At 35.9% G+C, this 19,344-nt stretch overlaps 2 protein-coding genes across 2 annotated transcripts in view; both read left to right on the top strand.

Moving 5' to 3' along the window:
• The window catches only part of LOC126970780 (neurobeachin), a 421,762-nt gene extending 418,318 nt beyond the window's left edge, over positions 1 to 3,444 (top strand). Inside the window, exon 51 of the mRNA XM_050816853.1 lies at positions 2,411 to 3,444. Within this exon, the coding sequence (XP_050672810.1) occupies positions 2,411 to 2,501 (91 nt within the window). The 3' untranslated portion in view covers positions 2,502 to 3,444. The remainder of the gene's footprint in view (positions 1 to 2,410) is intronic.
• An 11,153-nt stretch (positions 3,445 to 14,597) lies between these two features.
• Positions 14,598 to 17,527, top strand: LOC126970876 (40S ribosomal protein S3). Its single transcript, XM_050817026.1, has 4 exons — positions 14,598 to 14,741; positions 15,166 to 15,469; positions 16,112 to 16,332; positions 17,322 to 17,527. Exons 1-4 carry the CDS (start codon positions 14,709 to 14,711, stop codon positions 17,499 to 17,501), a joined length of 738 nt encoding a protein of 245 aa, XP_050672983.1. The 5' UTR covers positions 14,598 to 14,708; the 3' UTR covers positions 17,502 to 17,527.
• Positions 17,528 to 19,344: the final 1,817 nt, after the last annotated feature.

Raw genomic sequence — 19,344 nt, 5'->3', positions numbered from 1 at the left:
AAATTTCGTAACACATTTATTTTGTATATTTTCTGGGATCATATTGTAGAAGCATATACATCGCCCAACAAAAGACTTAATAACTCGTCCCAACCGAGTAATAGGTTACAAAACATAACAAGTTTATGTTTGTTCCTCGTGTTAACATAATGAATGTCACAGTTTCTAGAAAATTCCTCAATGTGCTTATGAACATACAGAACAAGTATACTCCCTTATTCATAATAGTCTACTAACTTAAAGCCTCTGTCTTCTTCTATTGACCTAAGTCAGAATGAGAAAAAACACTCCTAAGCGGCTGTTTAAAGTTAGCGAACCATTATGAATGAGAGGGTTAATATTCAGCGTAGCGGTACAATGGCGACATTAAATAAACACCCGTGTAGAACTGTTTAACCGTAATCATAAAAAAACATTGCGTGTACAAAGTACAAAGTACACATGTCAGAAGTGAAACCTTCATGGTGCATGAACCTCTAAACTACATATGAAGTCCTGGTACATGTAGTTAGGATGACACATGATTTCAACCGCTATGAAAGACATTCATACCACCACTAATATATATAATAATATGTTCTCCTGGTGTCTATGTAGTAATACGCCGTGCGCTTGGAGTCAAAATATATTGAGGTATACTCGCGCCATACTTAAGGCGAATGGTAAGCAGAAAACACGCAAACAAGTATTTTTAGACAAATTTACTAGTGAAATTACACCATTTGGAGCTATGAACATTATTTTATCATATAACACATACCCTTAAGGCTCATTTGTAGGTTTATAATGTTTGCTGTTGGTTATAATTTAACGCTCCAGGGCTATTTTGAAGCTATAGATGCCAGCCTACGTTCACCTTAGTACCTAGGTAAATGCGCTTCTTCTCACAATCTCTTCTTTAACTATGATCGCCTGGTACCAAAACATTGTATTATGCCTCCTATCTGATTATCTCCCATGTTATAAATATTATGAATTGATGTGACTGCTCTTTTTACTGTCGCTTTTTCGTTTCATCGACTTTCAAATCAAAACGATGATAAAGAAGTTTTCACTTCAATAGTATGCATATTTCCGTCTCATTCTTTGCCGGCTTCATCCTACACATTTTTGTATTTGTGTCTCTTACCTATCGATTTTTCCGTTGCATCCGGTTTGAAAACACAACGATTCTAAAGAAGTTTCACTTCAAAAATATTCAAAAATAAAATACATAATTCCATATTATCATTTCGAAACAACCTGTAATTACTGACTACCTACTTGCTTCGTGCCGTCTTATGCAACCACGTCAGGGTGATCAAAATTTTGTTTCCTAAATACATAATTTGTTTGTTTGAAAATTTCAATTATGTACTTTAAATTTTAGAATTATTTTTCACATGATTAAGGTTAGATATCTACTATCCGTGTGTTGATTTAGTGTCGCCATTATAGCGTCACAATATATAACTATATTATATACTTTAAGCAAGATGGCGTAGGATTCGAAACTTTATGCCTATTAGCATAATGATGCCAGTAATCACAATCACCAGACATCAACAAATACCTGATGTTTTACATTGGACAATAAAAACCAACTTAGGTACTTCGCAAATTGAGATCACGCATACACACGTCGGCTGGTAAACTTCAACATCAATAAAAGTTGTATTAAGTAATATCCTATAAGTGGTACTGTAGCACATGCTGTTGCAAGTTCTACAAGACAGTCGTCCATGTAACGTTTTATAAAATGGGAACTTTATGCGATCAAGATATAGGTACTTCCAGCCTACTGTATTGTATAGATTTACAATACACATGTCATATAAATATCTCCATAGCCAAGCAACTAGACTTAGACGTACAATCAAACTCTGCAACGAACTTCCCTGCTCAGTGTTATAATGTGGGCACACCATGGGTACCTCCAAAGAAGCGTGTTCAAGGCAACTGTTTTGTGATTTCTCTGGTGCTGCACTACAGTAGGCGGTGGTGATAAATTATCTATCATCTCTCGAGTTCAGGAAATAAGTAAAAAGCCGGTATGTTTTAGATAGTCTTTTTGTTTAAAAGAGCGAAAAAAATAATAGTTCGGGAGTTTGATTCCGCAGCACTATAAGTGACATAAAAAGTATTCGAAAGAATTCAATTTTGAGAAAATAAATGCTTTTTTAACATCGGATACCAATATTTATTCTTTTATTAATCTATGATTATGTATTTTGAAGAATTGAAGGTAGGTAAATTGTGACCATTTTCTTCATCAGACTTACTGCATATTATGGTTCTACAACCACATGTTAGATCACAATGCAATCACAATTTCTTTTGCGTCGACATGAAAATCCTTAATTATGTTAAAAATCTTATGACTTTGATTAAATGAGTGCCAGTGACTCAAAGAGCTGATGTTTTTTTGCAGATTCTTGCTAGTCGGACTGGAGAACGGCACCTTGGTTGTGTTCCACATAGACTTCAACAGATGGCACCACGAATACCAGCAGCGGTACTAAAAGAGCTATCAGTGTCGTCGTCGATACGATGTGGTCGCGGTCGCCACGCTCGCGTTCACGCGCAAATTGATACGGGGATGGAATCTTGGCAGTTGGCATAATCCCGTCTGCGTGACTTCAGCGGGCAGTCAGCATCTCCTAATTTAAAATATTTTGAATAATTTTTATCAAAAGTATAAATTTTTGTAATTATTATTGCCTATTTCAGTACAAAAACATGGAACTCACAAACTATAATAAGTAAAGAATGAAATATATGACTCTCGTCCATCTGTTTTGCACACGGTACTGATCCTTTGTAGTGTCTGTCTGTATTTAACGTCGCTTATATGGTGGCCTGTCCCTCTATCAATTTGCGGGTTTATATTATAATATCTTTATGCGACTCGGCGTACGACAGAGAGGGAGATAGTGAATTGTTAGGTGTACGTGATCGCGAGATGTATGTATGTCGTTAAGTTGATGAAAAGCGAGCAATTTTTGTTGCTTCTGGTCCCTTTGTTGAAGTTTATTCATATTTTAATTAGGTATCTAATATAATTTATTGCGATACGCTCACCGGACGGTGACGTATGTCTTTGTACATTCCATTCTTTTAACTTTATTTATTGAATGACATTAATCATTTTTGATGTTTGTGCCATAGATGACATAATGGAATGACTGATGACTAGGTAACATTCATTATCAGTTATTGTGTCGATAAGTTGTATTTCAAAGCGGATTTTTACTTAAGTGTACCTGTACTTAATCTGTGTTGTTATTGCGTCCATTTTTTCATGGTATTATTTTTATTTTGATATAAGAGGAACATTCCTGTCGACCCCACCTGGTGGTGGGTGGTGGCGGTGGACGGTGTACTTAATGTATACAATATCCATTATTATTATTGTTGTTATATTTTTTTGATTTATTCATTTATTAAACAGTCATTGTATGTTTGGTTGTGCTTTTTATTATTTTTTCCTAGTCGCCATTCCTGTTAGTAAGCCCCTCAGCTGGGAACAGATTGACATGTGATTTACCAGAGAATATGAGATGAAATAATGAAATAATTCTAAGTAGAATAATAATAAATATTGTCAATAAAGTGAACGAGTCGATTGTAACGATATAGCTTGTAGAGCTGAGGTATTTTTATGCGATTGTAATATTTGCTGTATAAAAAATAAATGTATCGGAAATCTGTATTTTTGCATCGAGTCACGCGCACCGCTCCTTCCGTTCTGTGATTTAGGCTTTAATACTCGACTGTATGTCTGTCTGTACTGTGCGAACTCTTCTTATACCCGCCTTACCCACTCACTCTACTCGTTGTGCCAAACTATTGATAACACATTAGGCCGAACAGTGTTTGAAAGATACCTCTTGGTGTCTGGTTATTTGTGACGTAACACCTCGGTAGAGCACGTGCCCCGTGTGCCATCTACATTAGGAACATGTAATATTAAATTCTTCTATAAAAGTTACCTTTCTAGATTCTAGTTACAATGTGAGATTGCGCTCTCGATATTTAGCTATTACTATGTATTAGTATTAAGATATTAACCTAGTTAAATAGATGAATATGATATTATCTCCCTCCAAAGCTTCTGTGCATAGTCCACCACTAGTGAATAAATATTTTATTGTTAAACCTGCGCGGTGCGGTCCCTCTGTCCCCTTCGTAGTCACCGACCACAACCACGCGATTTCAGCAATTCTGTCCACTAGCTTAAGGATAGGTTAGAGTATTTGCAAATAACTTTCGTCATGCATCACGCACATACCACCCTCACGCAATTGTCACGTTTTATTTAATGCATGCAGAAATGAAGCTCGAGTCGGTAGATAGCTCCTTCAAGGTGTGTCAATATTGTTGATGTGTTGTATTGTTACAAGTGGACAACATAGGTACGTCCGACGTAGAAACGTTATGAGGGCAAAAGCATTCACATTCGGCAAGAGCCATGACAAACCCCTACTGGGAGTTGAGACAATATCTGTCAGCGGTGCCCCAAACTTATAGACGATAGCGTCAACAATGTTAATCTCACTTAATAAATCAGGAGTGCCACGCATAGGATTGTTAACTTTTTCTGGAAAAAATAGAGTAAGTATATGAGATCGGAGACAAGCTAATAGAATAAAGGTGTGCTTATTGTAGAGTAATTTAGTTACCACACAATCTAGTGTTAAATAGTCAAATTAATGCTCGCGAGATTGATAACAGTTGCTTACGACTTTAACGTCTATTAGAGCTCTAAATGTAGCATTTTGGTTGCAGCGTTCTCTAGCGTCGAGTGACCGATCATGTTGCTTAGTGCTGGAATTGGATTATTATTTTTATGAATATTTAGACATTTAAAATATAAACCCACAGTCCACACTCACGATTTGTGTAATAAAATTTAATCAAACAACAATAACGGCCTTACAAATAAACTTGGCATAAAGTATTACTCGAGAATAAACCAAGAACCATAACCGAATGTCTAGCAGCCTTGCAAATAAACGCGGGAAACATATGTCCGAATAAACCAATCCTGAGTAAAATGTCTATTTGTAAACATTTTGCATATTCAGGTATAACTTTAAGCCAATTTTATTTGTAAAAGTTTAAGCGTTGCTGCGAATCTTTGAATATTGTCACATTTCTAGAATATTCGTCAAATAATAAATAGATGCGAATTCTGCATCATCAGGCAGGCATCTATTCAACGTTATTATTATATTTCGCGTTTCACTCGACTCGAGCTGCGGAGCTACTACTACGAGCAGATGAACAGATAATGGTTTCCAGCTTCCTGTAGTTACAACACGTTCCTTCACATCACATCACACAGGTTCATAAATTATTACCGAAAGTATGTTATGGTGCGTTTTTATGTAATAAATCATAGAAATAAATGAATTTCTTTGAAAGTGTTTTTCTTTGAATCCCGTATATGAATCATAGCCTAAACATATGGTCGGATTTAGTCTTGGTTGGTATTTTTAATTGGTAAGTGGTAATTTTATTACTGATTATATTATAACCGTCCGGACCGTACTGTGTACGACGGTGAACCAATTGATGGCACATTTGGTGGACCACCGGACCGTCCGATCGTCCGGTCGTACCAAATCCGACCGTGTGCTTAGGCTATTAGGTTAGTTTTTCAACAAGATTGCTGGAATGTCCGGCTGAGAGTGAAGCCTGACTGTAAGCAGGGTGCCAGTTTTCCGACCTGCTCCAATATCCGATCAGCTTTCAAGCCAAATGGATGGTGGAGTGGAAATACTTTTTTTTGAGTAAGATATGTATATTTATAAGTTGTAAGGTATGTAGTATCTCATTTCAAACCTTTACAAGGCGTTCACTTGACTCAATCATTAATCGGGAATCGTAGCTACCCTCCCCTACTATTCAATTTGAGAGTATTTGAATCATTTTGTTCTAAACTAAAAACATAGATGTTGACGCTCTAACAATATTTAGTATAATTTTTATTTTGTATTAACTTCTGAACTTTAAAACTAAAGACTTAGCTTTGGCTTTTAAGCAATTATTGAACTTGAAATATTGTGAAGAAGTTACAAGAAAAAGAACAATAAGAACTGTATGGGCTCAAACCCTTTGCCTCTTCCAGGGGTGGGACAGACGCCTTAAAGTGACGTTTTCAAAAGACTATAGTGCCATCTATTAGTTGGCCCGAAAATGAAAGCTTTGTCAGCTGTCACTCGCTTTGAAACCTTTCAACTTTTCTTTATTTGTGTCACTGCTCACTGATCATAAAATGGCGGCTACTTCTAGCGTTTGCGCATGTATGTAGCTCTCGTGTTCCATTTTGCATATTTACACTACTAAATCTATCCTTTATGTTGTATGTTGTGACAAAATTAAATAACTAACTGTACGCGCAATTTCAACATGTACCAATACCTAATTATTTAACCAATACCTATTAATAATTAAAAAGTAGAGTTAGTTATTTAATTGCGTCCCAACAAAATGAATTTTATAATTTCGAGCTTATATATAGTTATTTTCGGGGCCAATCTCCAGATGGCGCTAGTTTTCAAATAAACAGCTCATAATGCGTAGAAAGGACTCTCTTTTCCCTATATATTATTATACTCTTTGGCCTCTACTAATAACGGACGAAGGGCAAAAAAAAATAGCGTGCGTGCAAACTACAAGTACACAATATGAGAAAGAAGTGAAACTTCTTCGGCAAACTAATTTTTAAATCTTGTTTAAATTTATACTAATCTCTTACTCTACATCGAAAATTTTTTGTCAATATTAGAAAATATATATATTATAACGGTTTTACACAAAAATAATGTGCCGAGAGGGAAATCATACAGCATTGTATATGAAGAAGCAGTGTATACTTGCCATATAATTACGGTCTATGTTCTCTGTGGAGTATGTTATCTAAGCTCTCATGTGTCAAAATGTCATCAAATGTCAATCCAGATAGGACACGGGTAACCGTTGTCACTTTGAATATCATAGGTAGTCTGTATGTTTTCCCTCTCGGCACATAATATCGGTTTTATTTTTGTGTAAAACCGTTATATTGATGTGCCTCCGGAAAACATACAGCATTGTATATGAAGACGTGTTTGTTATCTGCTGGTGAAATATGTAGGTGTATATATATGTATATAAACACAACGCTATGATAAATAGTAAAATGTGAATAATAAAATTTAATCTCATATATAATTGTTAAACCTTTTATTTTTAATTACTACAAATCACTTAATTATTAATACTGATTTAAATCAAAAAACATACTGATGTGAATGTATTGAAAAAAGAATTATGATCATTTTTAGATACTTTAATTACTTTACAGTGATAATTAAGAAATGTACTGGATGATTTCCAGTTACCCCGTTCTAATATATTATCTAAGGGTTGATTATCTAGCCACCTCAGAGCTAGTTACAGCTGACCTAGGGGAAGCACCAATGCCACTGTCTTTAAGAACTGTGCGCACCCAATTGCCTATTACAGTGCGGGAAGCACTTTTTACCTTATTACAAGTTGTAATGAAGAGGTTGTCTAAGTCTGTAATATCAGACCTTCTTTGTTTGGTTTTCTCTAGTAAACGCCTAACTAAACTAACTGGGCAGATGTTCTTGTCAGGGTGTTCAGACAGCTTCCAAGCAGATTGGTGGCAGTCATGTTTGTCAGTCTTTGACCCAAATGCTGGTATTAAATAGATGTTTTGTCCGTTATCAAGATAGTTGTCTTTGGAAACTCGCAATAAGGTAATCGTGGACTCTACATCCAGAAGCTAGTAATAAAACTGTTGCTGTTCTACGCGATATTTCAAAGAGCGTATCTTTAGGTGGATTAGCTGAAAGCCATTCCAGAACTACTGTCGGGTCCTAAGTAACAAATGATCTAACAGATTTTGGTTTAGCTACCCCAATTGCTTTAAGAGCATGTTTTATGATGAAGTTTGTAAATGTTTGTGGTTCTACATTAGGTCCACAGAAAGTTAATACAGCCGACTTATGAACGAGAATAGTGCTATAAGTTTTCCTTGAGGAAAAGATTGATTAAGAGTTTAGCAATATAAGCGGGATTAGGTGCTTTTGGATTTACTTGAGTACTGGTACACCATTTCAACCATCTCTTAACTGCAGGTAAATATGTTGTTAAAAAAGACTTTCGCCAGCTTTTTCTCAGCAGCTCTTTCTCCTGTGTAGACCACTCTTTTATTTGGGAACCCCACCCCCAATTTTCCAAACTTTCAAGGTTAATAGATGTACTTGTGGAGGTGGCTGTGATTATTGTTTGTGCATATCGATCATTGTTTCCGATAACTTCTGAATCTCGTGTGGGTTATCCAACGCTCTGGACTTCAGATCTTGCAGCCAGAAAACTTGAGGCCACTCCGGTGCCACAATTAAATAAGTACCCGTCGCGCTGTTTAGGTGTGTCAGAAATCTGGGTAATAGGCTCGGCGGGGGGAATACCCATGCCAGTTGGTGTTGCCAAGGTCTGCTGAAGGCATCTATATAGCTTGCTGATCGATCTCTGTAATCTATTGATACGTAGTTTCTTACTACAGCACTTCGTTGGGAAGCAAACAGATCTATTTCCGGACGACCCCATTTCCCAAATACTTCTCCAGTTGCTTGCGGTAAGAGATGCCATTCCGCAACTTCTTTCCCTCGTGACAGTCTGTCTGCAAATGTGTTGTACCTCCCTGGTAGATAATAAGCCGACAGAGTTATTTTGAAGTGGTCTGTCAAACTTAATAGAGTCAACGATCTTGTTCCACCCTTTTTTCGAATATATGCTATTAAAGTTCGATTGTCCGATTGGATGAGTACGTGGGATTTGCTTAACGCTGCAGAGTTTGTTCTGATCGCTGCTATTACTGCATACAGCTCTTTTTTGTTGCTGTGCAATCTTCGTTGCCGAGGAGACCACGTCCCCAACATTAAACGACCATTTAGATGAGCACCCCAACCCAAATCCGAAGCGTCCGTCGCTAGGAAATGAGTGGCAGGCTTTTTGTGTTTTACCAAAGAGTGACGTGTGGCGCCGAGCCACCACCTCATCTCTTGATACACCTCGTCGGGAATTAGTTGTCTTTGTCATTGTTGCCTATTGTTGAAATGCCGAAGAATTATTTGTGTTTTCCGACTGTGTAACCTGCCTCGGGGTATGACAAAGCTGGCGAAATTTAGCTGTCCAAGTAAACTTTGTAGGTCGCGAAGCGTGATCTGTCTTCTTAATAACGATCGATCTATGGTTGCTTTGAGACTCTGTATCCTCTTTTCTGGCAATGACAATCTGTTCCTCGCGGTCTGCCAGCGGATACCCAGATATTCTAAGTCTTGAGTCGGAGTTAAGATCGATTTTTAGTAATTGAGGCTCCAGCCCAGGTATTCTAAGTACCTCACGTCTCCGCGACCCAGCATGTTATGGAAGAGAAAGGATGTGGTGCTGAAGCCAGGCCAAAAGGCAGACAAGTCATCTCGTACAGCTGACCTAGGTAACTGATTCGAAGGAAAAGGTCATGAGATTTTGCTGCAGCCACATGGAAGTATGCCTGAGAAATGTCTAATTTTATCATCCAGTCTCCCGGTTGGAGAAAATCTGGCACTGAACTGTGAGAGATAAGGCGAAAATGCTTTATGCTTACGAATTTGATTAATTCTCGTAGATCGAAAATGGGTCGCATCGACCCGTCGCTTTTCTTCCGCAAAAATAGCTTGGAGATAAAACTGGGCGTTTCTTTTGTAACAGGCTGCAGTATGCTTTGATCCAAGAGGTCTTGCACAATTTGAGTCATGGCCGGTGACGATTTGGTTGCAAATCGATTCATAACGAGTCTTGTTGGTATTATTAGAGGAGGTTTCTTGTAAAACGGTATTCGAAAACCAGTTGTTGCAGATATTATAAATTTGTTCGAGCCAAGTGCCTGCCAACGATTTATGAACGATTTTAGCCAACCTCCCCTGAATTGTGTCGGATAGTCATTTTTTCTTGTTTTTATTTCGAAAGGACGGGTTTTCCTGTTGTTTGTAAGCGTCAGTCTTTCCTTTATAGGTTTGTTTGGATTTTTTGTGGGTGCTTTGAAAATATTTTTTTTCCCGTGTTCTGGATTTGGATGTGGATGGAAGTGATTCTTGGTACTTCCTTTTTATTTGGTCCCTATTTTTGGAGGTTTGTGGGGGTGATAATAATAATGTCAATAATGAGTGATGTTTTTTCAAATAGAAATTCCTCGCTAGGAGGTATGTTAACGAGAGCGGATTGAATGCTTTTATCAGAAATTTCGCTTATTTATCTTTTACGCCTTGTTTCTATGCACTCCGCTCGTTGCCCGCACACGATTTGTAGTGTTTGTTCAGATAATTTATAAGATGGCGACGAATTACCGAACATGTCGCTTATTTTATTAAAAAGGTTATTAGAAGTTAATTCTGTAGGATTATTATGAGACCAATTAACAATTTCTTGTAAACCTGACTGTAGTAATTGTATTTGGTATAATAAAGCATTGGTAATTGCAGCCATAATTTCCTCAGTTGAAGCCAGGAAATCTTTCCCCTTCTTTAAGCAGCATATCTCGTCATTAATTTTTAAGTTACAAAAATCTGGGAACGCAAGCATGTCTGTCAGTGTTTTTTATATCGAATGTGTTGCCACGTAGATGAATTAAAATGTTGTAATTTTACTAACTGCTTTAAACGTTGTGCATCGGTAGGTTTAAGAACTTTTTTCTCATTAAAATCAGTTTTACAAATATCTAAATCTAATGACTTTGGTGTAATCGTGCAAGGATTGGTCAAACGTTATCATTATGATGTTCAGGTTGCTCAATCACGTCAGTGGGTTTCGCATTGATATTTGTATTTGATGATGAGGCACATTGTTGATGCATAATTAAATTTGTAAGGAAACTGACCTTTTCGTAAAACGCGTCGATCCGGGATCGACCGTAACCTGATCATCTCATTTTGATATCTTGCGTGGAGGTTCCTCTTCATCCGACGCACTTGACGAACTGCTGGAGCACGAGGAGTCCTCCTTCCATCGTCCGTCCCTCTCGATCGACGGTGAATTAGAAACGATAGGTCGGTTTGCCTCGATGTCTTCATCGACCTCGCTAGGCGCGTGATACATTACGGTAGATTTCCGGTATAAGAACACGCACAAATACAGTAATATAGATATGTATTAATGCAATATAAGTTAAGCTAACACTTTGTAAAATGATTTTTCAAAAATATTAACAGATTATTATAATATTGATGAATTACGACCGTACGCGGCGAAAGTACACAACGCTATGATATTCAATTAACCTAATAATACTTCTATGATATTCAAAGTGACAACGGTTACCCGTGTCCTAGCTGGATTGACATTCGATGACATTTTGACACATGAGAGCTTAGATAACATACTCCACAGAGAACATAGACCGTAATTAAATGGCAAGTTTATACTGCTTCTTCATATACAATGCTGTATGTTTTCCGGAGAACAAAAAATTTTAAATTAAAATTCAGTTAACTAAGAGTAGATATTCTGTGGTTAACAGTTTGCCAGTTGATCATAGAGTATATATTTACTATAACCAAAGAATATTTTTACTCTTTTAACAAAATGATAAAACCGGCTACACAACATTGTCTATGAATTCGCTACAATACTAATAATTTTAAATAAATTTGTTCTTTTCTAAATAATTTACTACTATCTATAAACGGCTATAGCTATAATTCCTATAATACTGCAGGTATTTTATTTGGGTCTTTACGAATTTAAATAATTCATAGATTCCGTCATCATAGAGTCGCCATCAATTCGGGAGTACATACGTCTTATTTTTTTTTAAATTGCCCCATAAAGAACGGTCACAAAAATACCAAAAAACATAGTTGTATTGAGAAGCTCCTCCTGTTTTTGGGGACATTGATTAATTAATGCCGATCCATTATTTAAGTTTTTAAAACCAAAAATTCCAAGGTAATGAGAATATTTAAATACCAAAAGTGAAGTTCCAACTTCAAACAGAATAATAATATTGACACACTTTTTACATAAATTATCTTGCCTCACATTAGGCATATATAGCCTGTGTTATGGGTTGCAAGACAACGATATATTTAATACAATATACTTACTTAAACATACATAAATACATATAAACATCCATGACTCGGAAACAAACATCCATATTCATCATATAAATGCTCGCACCTACCGGGATTCGAACCCGGGACCTCTAGCTTAGTAGGTAGGATCGCTAACCACTCGGCTATACAGGTCGTCAAAAGAATAAAAAGAATCAAACAGAACTTATCTTCTTACTTAGGAAGTAAGAAATAAGATAAGTTTTTTCCGTTACGTTTCCGTCCGCTTTCCGAGTTTTTACGTTATAGTGTTTTATTTCAACACTAAAAACACACCCAACCTTACAAATTCTTTTCGATTTTTTCCGTTACGTTTCCGTCCGCTTTCCGAGTTTTTACGTTATAGTGTCTTTTCAACACTAAAAACACACCCAACCTTACAAAAATACATTTTTAGATATTCATGTGACCTATTATCTAGGTATATTAAACAGACAATGAAATTTTAAAAATTAAATAAATTTAAGTACAATTCTGTATTTAGGTCAATGATATTTAAAAGTATAGATAGGTTACGTAGACAACATTCGGTGTTTGAAAATGATACACAAACGCACACATGAATAATTTAAAATTGCAATAGCACACTACATTACAATTACACGTCAAAGAAGGATAGTAAATGCAATTATCGCAAGCGAAAAAGAGATAACTCTAATTTGCTAATTGCTTCGTATTTGTATAGAGAAAATACAGTTAATTCATCAGATATTATTTTTTACCGTACACCGTGATTTATGCCTAAATTCATTCATGAGTTCATGTAGTAAAAGTTATAAAGTAGTAAAACTGCATTGAAATTAGGTAGATAATGTGTCATTCATTTTATAAAAAAATAATTTAAAATTGAATATAATTTTTTAAATTAATTATTTATATATAAAAAAATAAAAAACATACAGATATCAAAACAAAACCGAAAGGTATCTACAGTAAGGGTCCCATTTTTACAATTTTACTAACGACGCGGACGGCTCCCAAAAAGTTTTAAGACTACAATTATTATTTTTTGTATCTTATATTATATTTTATGAATGTCTTTTTGTTGAGGGTTTATTACAATAAGGTAATGGGAGACGAAGAAAATGATCCATTGATTCTTCTGCAGTTAGCAAGGGATATACTGAAAAAACTCCTACGTAAACAAATAGCACTCACTGCCTACATCCGCTACCTACCCTAAAACTTGTCTTAATAGTTTGATAGTTCAGCTACCTATATACACACTTGTTTAAAATAATTATATTCACTGCAACAATTACTTTTTTACATCATTTCCTAAAATATTCGACCTCGATCATCCCGCAACAGACAGCATCAATATTTGTCATTTCTGTACGTAAATCTATGATCGGCTTGGCGGCGATTGGCGTTGTCATGACAACATACTTATTTTGTTAGATAAATAATGAAATCAAATAATATGTTATAATTCATGATTTCTTAACTGTGGTATATAATTCTATGATTTTTTTACTTTCGTAATTAGTGCATCTTCCCATAACATAAGACGGCATTATAATGTTGTACCTATATCAAATTGTATTCTGTCAACAACAAACGCGTGTGTACCGTTTTCGTATCGAGAGAGCGACTACGACAAAAGGAACAATTGACTCAATTTAGGCGATTGATTTTCGGCGCGCTAGTGACATATCTACCTCTTTTAATACTATAATATCATTGATTTAGGTCTATTTATTTCATACGATCTTTCTCTATTAATCTCAAAGCTAAGCATAATCGTTCTACTTTAGTTTCAATGAAAGATATATTCTGTGCAGCCAGCCTAAGAAAAGGGAATTAGAGCTATACTAACCATCAAAATTGGCTGCGATATAAGCAACGCTTTTATATTTCCTTCTGGCTGCTTTGTTATTCTCAAGTTATATGATAATATTATGATTTTATATTGTCAACATAAATAATTAACTAGAACCAATTAAACGCGTTAACGAATCAAAAAATGATAGTGTGACTTATCACCAGTAAGTTTATTTTATATATATAAGATTGATTTGCAAAAAGCGTAAATAATTTAGTAAAACGAATATTTTCTCATTAAATTTGGTACAATTATTGACAAGTCCCCGGAGAAGACCCGCTTGTCAGAATGGGACAGATGTAAGAACACAGTCAGATATGAAAACTATATAGTCGCTCTTTTTTTAAAGGCCTAGTAAACAATTTAAGGTCTAAAGCACTATAAAAATTATGAGCTATATTATTATTGTATTAGAGATTGTATAACAGCCTTTTTTAAATATTATGTATCCTAATTCTTTAAAAGTTTTCTAAAAGTTTTATCACACTTTTCTAAAAGTTTTATCACAATGACATATTGAATAAAATGGAGATCTAACCTACGAATTTTTTTTCTTTGAAAATAGTCTTTTTTATCATTAGGTTGAGCTGATGGCCTAGTTACCGATGCTCTAAATAAATAAAACAAAAAAAAAACTAAACTTACTTTGACATTTCTGTTTTCACATCTGTAATCTGTCAGTTTAATTGTCAATTTGTCTTCCTCTCTTTCTTTCATGTTTCGTCCGTCTTTCAATAATCATGGCGGTGAACAATATTTCAAAGAAACGTAAAGTATGTTAACATATTTTTTGATTTTTCAATATACAAGGCAAAGTTTTCACTAAATGATCATACATACGATATTCAATTTAGTTATTGTGATGTGTTTACGATCCTTGTGATTTTCGTGGATTTATTTTATCATTCTGCGTGTGAAAGTTTCATATTGTGTGAAATCATTAATATTAAGTACAGTTTTCGAAATGGATGGCTAATGCACGTGCTCTAGGTCCACTATGATTCAATAAGAATATCTGAATTATTGTGATTTTATGTAGACATTAATTTCGTTTAGTAAACATAACCTCAATCTAAGCCGGAATATTTTCTATCAGTGAACGGTTTTAATATTTTGTGAGGTTTTGAAACGTTGAAAAAATATATTATGTATATATTTTATTATGTGAACCCACTTCCAATTATGTAAACGTTTTAGTTCGTTGGAGACGGTGTCTTTAAGGCTGAGCTCAACGAGTTCCTGACGAGGGAGCTAGCCGAGGATGGATACTCCGGGGTAGAAGTTCGGGTGACCCCGACCCGGTCAGAAATCATCATAATGGCCACAAGGACGCAGAGCGTGCTCGGAGAGAAAGGACGAAGGATCCGCGAATTAACTTCAGTGGTTCAGAAGCGGTTCAATATACCTGAGAATTCTGTGGAGTTGTACGCCGAGAAGGTGGCCACCCGAGGGCTCTGTGCCATCGCTCAAGCTGAGTCTCTCAGATATAAGCTAATTGGAGGTTAGTATTTACTTTTATTAACAATGGATTATTTGAAAAAGTATCATATCAATTGTCAGTCTGTATTACTTGGAAGATATCATTGTTACAGTAGTCAAGTAAGTATGTTTTAGTATAATTTATCTCACTACTGCCAGGATTATTATGTCCAGGTATAACCTTGGTACTTATAACACTGAAAGTTTTTAAAAACAGAGATAACCATTGTTGTGATTTATTCATCAGTATTGATTTAAAGGCAAAAGAATTATACTATAGCTTAAAGCAATATGTTCAATAGTAAGTTTACTGTATTCATAAGATAGTCTGTAATTTAAGTTTCTTAGGAATATTTGCTAAACATCTGAATTGTAGATCTAAAAGAAAGGGAATTTGTATTTACTCAATATATATTATTTAAAAAACAATAATTATCCCCTTATTTCTGTTGACTTTCAATAACTTTACAATCATTTATTTTACCTTCCATTTTACTGTGTGGTGAGCTTTACTACAAAAGAATGTCTATACTTGTGGAGTACTACTAGTCACTGATGTTCTCAACAAAGGTAGTTATCATTATTCTCCAAATTATCTTCAATGTGGTGTTTATAAATCAATATCTGTGTCATCAATCTAATGTGAATATGAAAAATTTTACAGGTTTGGCTGTGCGTCGTGCTTGCTATGGTGTGCTAAGGTTCATCATGGAATCTGGTGCAAGAGGATGTGAAGTAGTTGTATCTGGCAAACTCCGGGGACAGAGAGCCAAGTCAATGAAGTTTGTGGATGGACTCATGATCCACTCCGGAGACCCATGCAATGACTATGTAAACACTGCCACAAGACATGTACTGCTGAGGCAAGGTGTCCTTGGTATTAAGGTATGTCTAAATATGATTCCAATATTTATTAGAAATCATTGTTTGTTGTGATTTTCAATACAACATATCTAACATCTACCTTGCACAGGATGCTGGCTAAATTGTGGGTACCACAACTATTTCTGCCGTGAAGCTGTAATGTGTAAGCATTGTGTTTCAGTGTGAAGGGTGCCATAGCTAGTGAAATTACTGGGCAAATAAGACTTAACATCTTGTGTCTCAAGGTGACAAGCGCAATTATTGTAGTGCTACTTAGAAATTTTGGGATTTTCAAGAAGAATTGTAATGGGCAGGGTGTATCAATTACCATCAGTTGGATGTCCGGCTAGTCTCATCCCTTATTTTCATTAAAAAAAAAATATTTTATGATTAAAAATTTATCAAAATAAGTAACTGAAAATAAAGCACCATATATATTTATACTAATTTTATTGAATAAATTTAAGTTGGGTTATTATGATCTTTGTAATAATCTGAATCTGTACTGTACAGTAACACTGTTATTTCATATTTAACTTATCAAAACTTTGGATTGCTTATCAATCAAAGTAAGCAGTAGCTCTGAGCCCAGCAATTTATGAACAACATGAAATATCATATGCTTAATTTACTTGTAAAACATACACAATCCACATTTCAGGGATGGTAGCTCTCAATGAGTTATTGTCTAATTCAATGTGGTACAGTAAAGAGAACTAGTTTATTGACAGTGTCACCTCTGTGGCTCTGGTACGGGACTTGTTCTACATTCCAATAAAATAATAATAATACTGAGGTATAGTGATATATCAAAACTCAGTAACTAAGCCTTGTTATACACATATTCAATAAAAGTAATGGCTTCATTTGATTGGTAGAATATTTAAGGAGGTGGAATAATTTGATGAAGAGTGAGTGTAATATAAACACACACTGCTGGATATGTATTCACCTTCAGAAAACCCCACCTAGTGGGCTTTAGTTTTTGATCATTGTTGGTCAAATTTCAGGTTAAGATTATGTTACCGTGGGACCAGCAAGGCAAGAACGGACCAAAGAAGCCGCAGCCCGACCACATCCAAGTGACAGAGCCCAAGGACGAGCCCGTGCCTGGGGAACCCGAATCCGATGTGCGCCCGCTGCCACCTGCTGCGCCACTGGCGCCGCCGCCTGTCGCCGTTGTCGCCTAGCTCTAATAAATGTTGGATAAGATCTAGCGCGACTTTTTATTAATCAGAAACCCTAACTGCTTGTATCTAATAGCTACACAGCTCTTAAATGCAAATTGCACAAAAACTCAAACTCACAATATTCTACTGTAATATTTAATTGTAAGATTATTGGTATAGGTGAGTCAACAATCAGGCAATCCACTCGCTAAGCAGCGGGCATCTGGACAGAGTTTATGAGAAATAAAACACGAAAAGAATGTGGATGGGAAGGTATAGCCATTATTTGTTATAACATCATATTATGTGAGATATTCATAACCAGTGGGAGGTTCCTTTGCACAGGATACCGGCTAGATTATGGGTACCACAACTGCGCCTATTTCTGCCGTGAAGCAGTAATGTGTAAGCATTACTGTGTTTCGGTCTGAAGAGCGCCATAGCTAGTGAAATTACTGGGCAAATGAGACAACATCTTATGTCTCAAGGTGACAAGCGCAGTTTTAGTAGTGCTCAAAATTTTCCGGGTTTTTCAAGAATCCTGAGCGCATTGCATTGGGCAGGGCGTATCAATAAAAATCAGCTGAACGACCTGTTCGTCTCTTCATAAAAAATAACCGACTTATGTTTTCGAGTAACAAAGTGTTTTTATGAATTGATATTATTGAATGTGTTGTGAACTAGTTCCAACTTGTTTATTTCACTTTTATGTGATATGAATTAAGAAAATCATTCAGAATAAACTATGAACTAATATTAGGCTGCCAGTCCACCAGAGCGGAGCGAGGCAGCGGAGCCGAGAAACGGACTAATGCGGAGTGGAGTTGCGTACTGTGACTGTCCACCGGAGCGGAGCGAGGCTGCGGAGCGGAGTGAGGAAGTAATGCGGAGCGGAGTTGCTGTGTTTTTCAATATGCGGAGCTAGGCAGCAAGTACGCGACGAGTGATTTCGAGCTCCCGGCGTGGGGCGATTGGTTTAATTCTACGCGAAATGTCAGTGATAGCAGACATGCCATCGAAAAAGTTGATACATTATTACCTTACATTGCTTGAGGAAGAAGCGTTGGAGTCAGAAGAAGCCGAAATACTTACCATATACCATTTGAACAATTCTATGAGGAAACATAGATTTTGGTTAAGAAATCATATCAAACATCGTTCAGAACACAGTGAATATTTTACTTTTTTCCAAACAGCTGATGAAGAAACTTTCGAAAATTCTTATAGAGTTTCAAGATGTACTTTTTATGAACTTCACTCCCTGATTGAACCATATATTCGGAAACAAGACACAAATTACAGAAATTCAATTAGTAGCCGTTTCCCCGCTCCGCATCCCCGCACGTTTCCCCGCTCCGCATACCGGTTTTATATGAAATTTTAAACTAGCTCGCAAGTCCCTGTCCACTTAAGAGGAGCGGAGATTTTGTGCAATCCTATTGGTTAATATTTCTCCGTTTCTCGGCTCCGCTGCCTCGCTCCGCTCTGGTGGACTGGCAGCCTTAGTCTGGAACACTTCTATCATGAGGACTCATTTTTAACCTACTTCCAAAATGAGGAGATCCATAAAATTTTTACAGTTTGGCCCAGTAGTTTTCATTGTATGAACATTTACATGAAAATTTTCGTCTACCTGGATGACATGCATAATTGTTTTCTGTGTACGGCTTTTTTTTTGAGTTTTCATTCAAGTTGATTATATATTTTTATTAACTGACACTAAAACGTAATATATAAACTACGTTTAAAAAAACCGACTTGTAAACTGAATAGTATCAAATAACTAAAAATTTAATTTAATACACCTATTATGCAAACCTTTACCTTTAATATTAATAAAATACTATTATTTGTATGTGCTACA

The sequence above is a fragment of the Leptidea sinapis genome, chromosome 22 (genome assembly GCF_905404315.1).
Source record: "Leptidea sinapis chromosome 22, ilLepSina1.1, whole genome shotgun sequence".
In the NCBI taxonomy this organism is placed as follows: domain Eukaryota; kingdom Metazoa; phylum Arthropoda; class Insecta; order Lepidoptera; family Pieridae; genus Leptidea; species Leptidea sinapis.
Note: the sequence above shows the minus strand (reverse complement) of the source record. Positions and strands in the feature narration are given on the sequence as shown.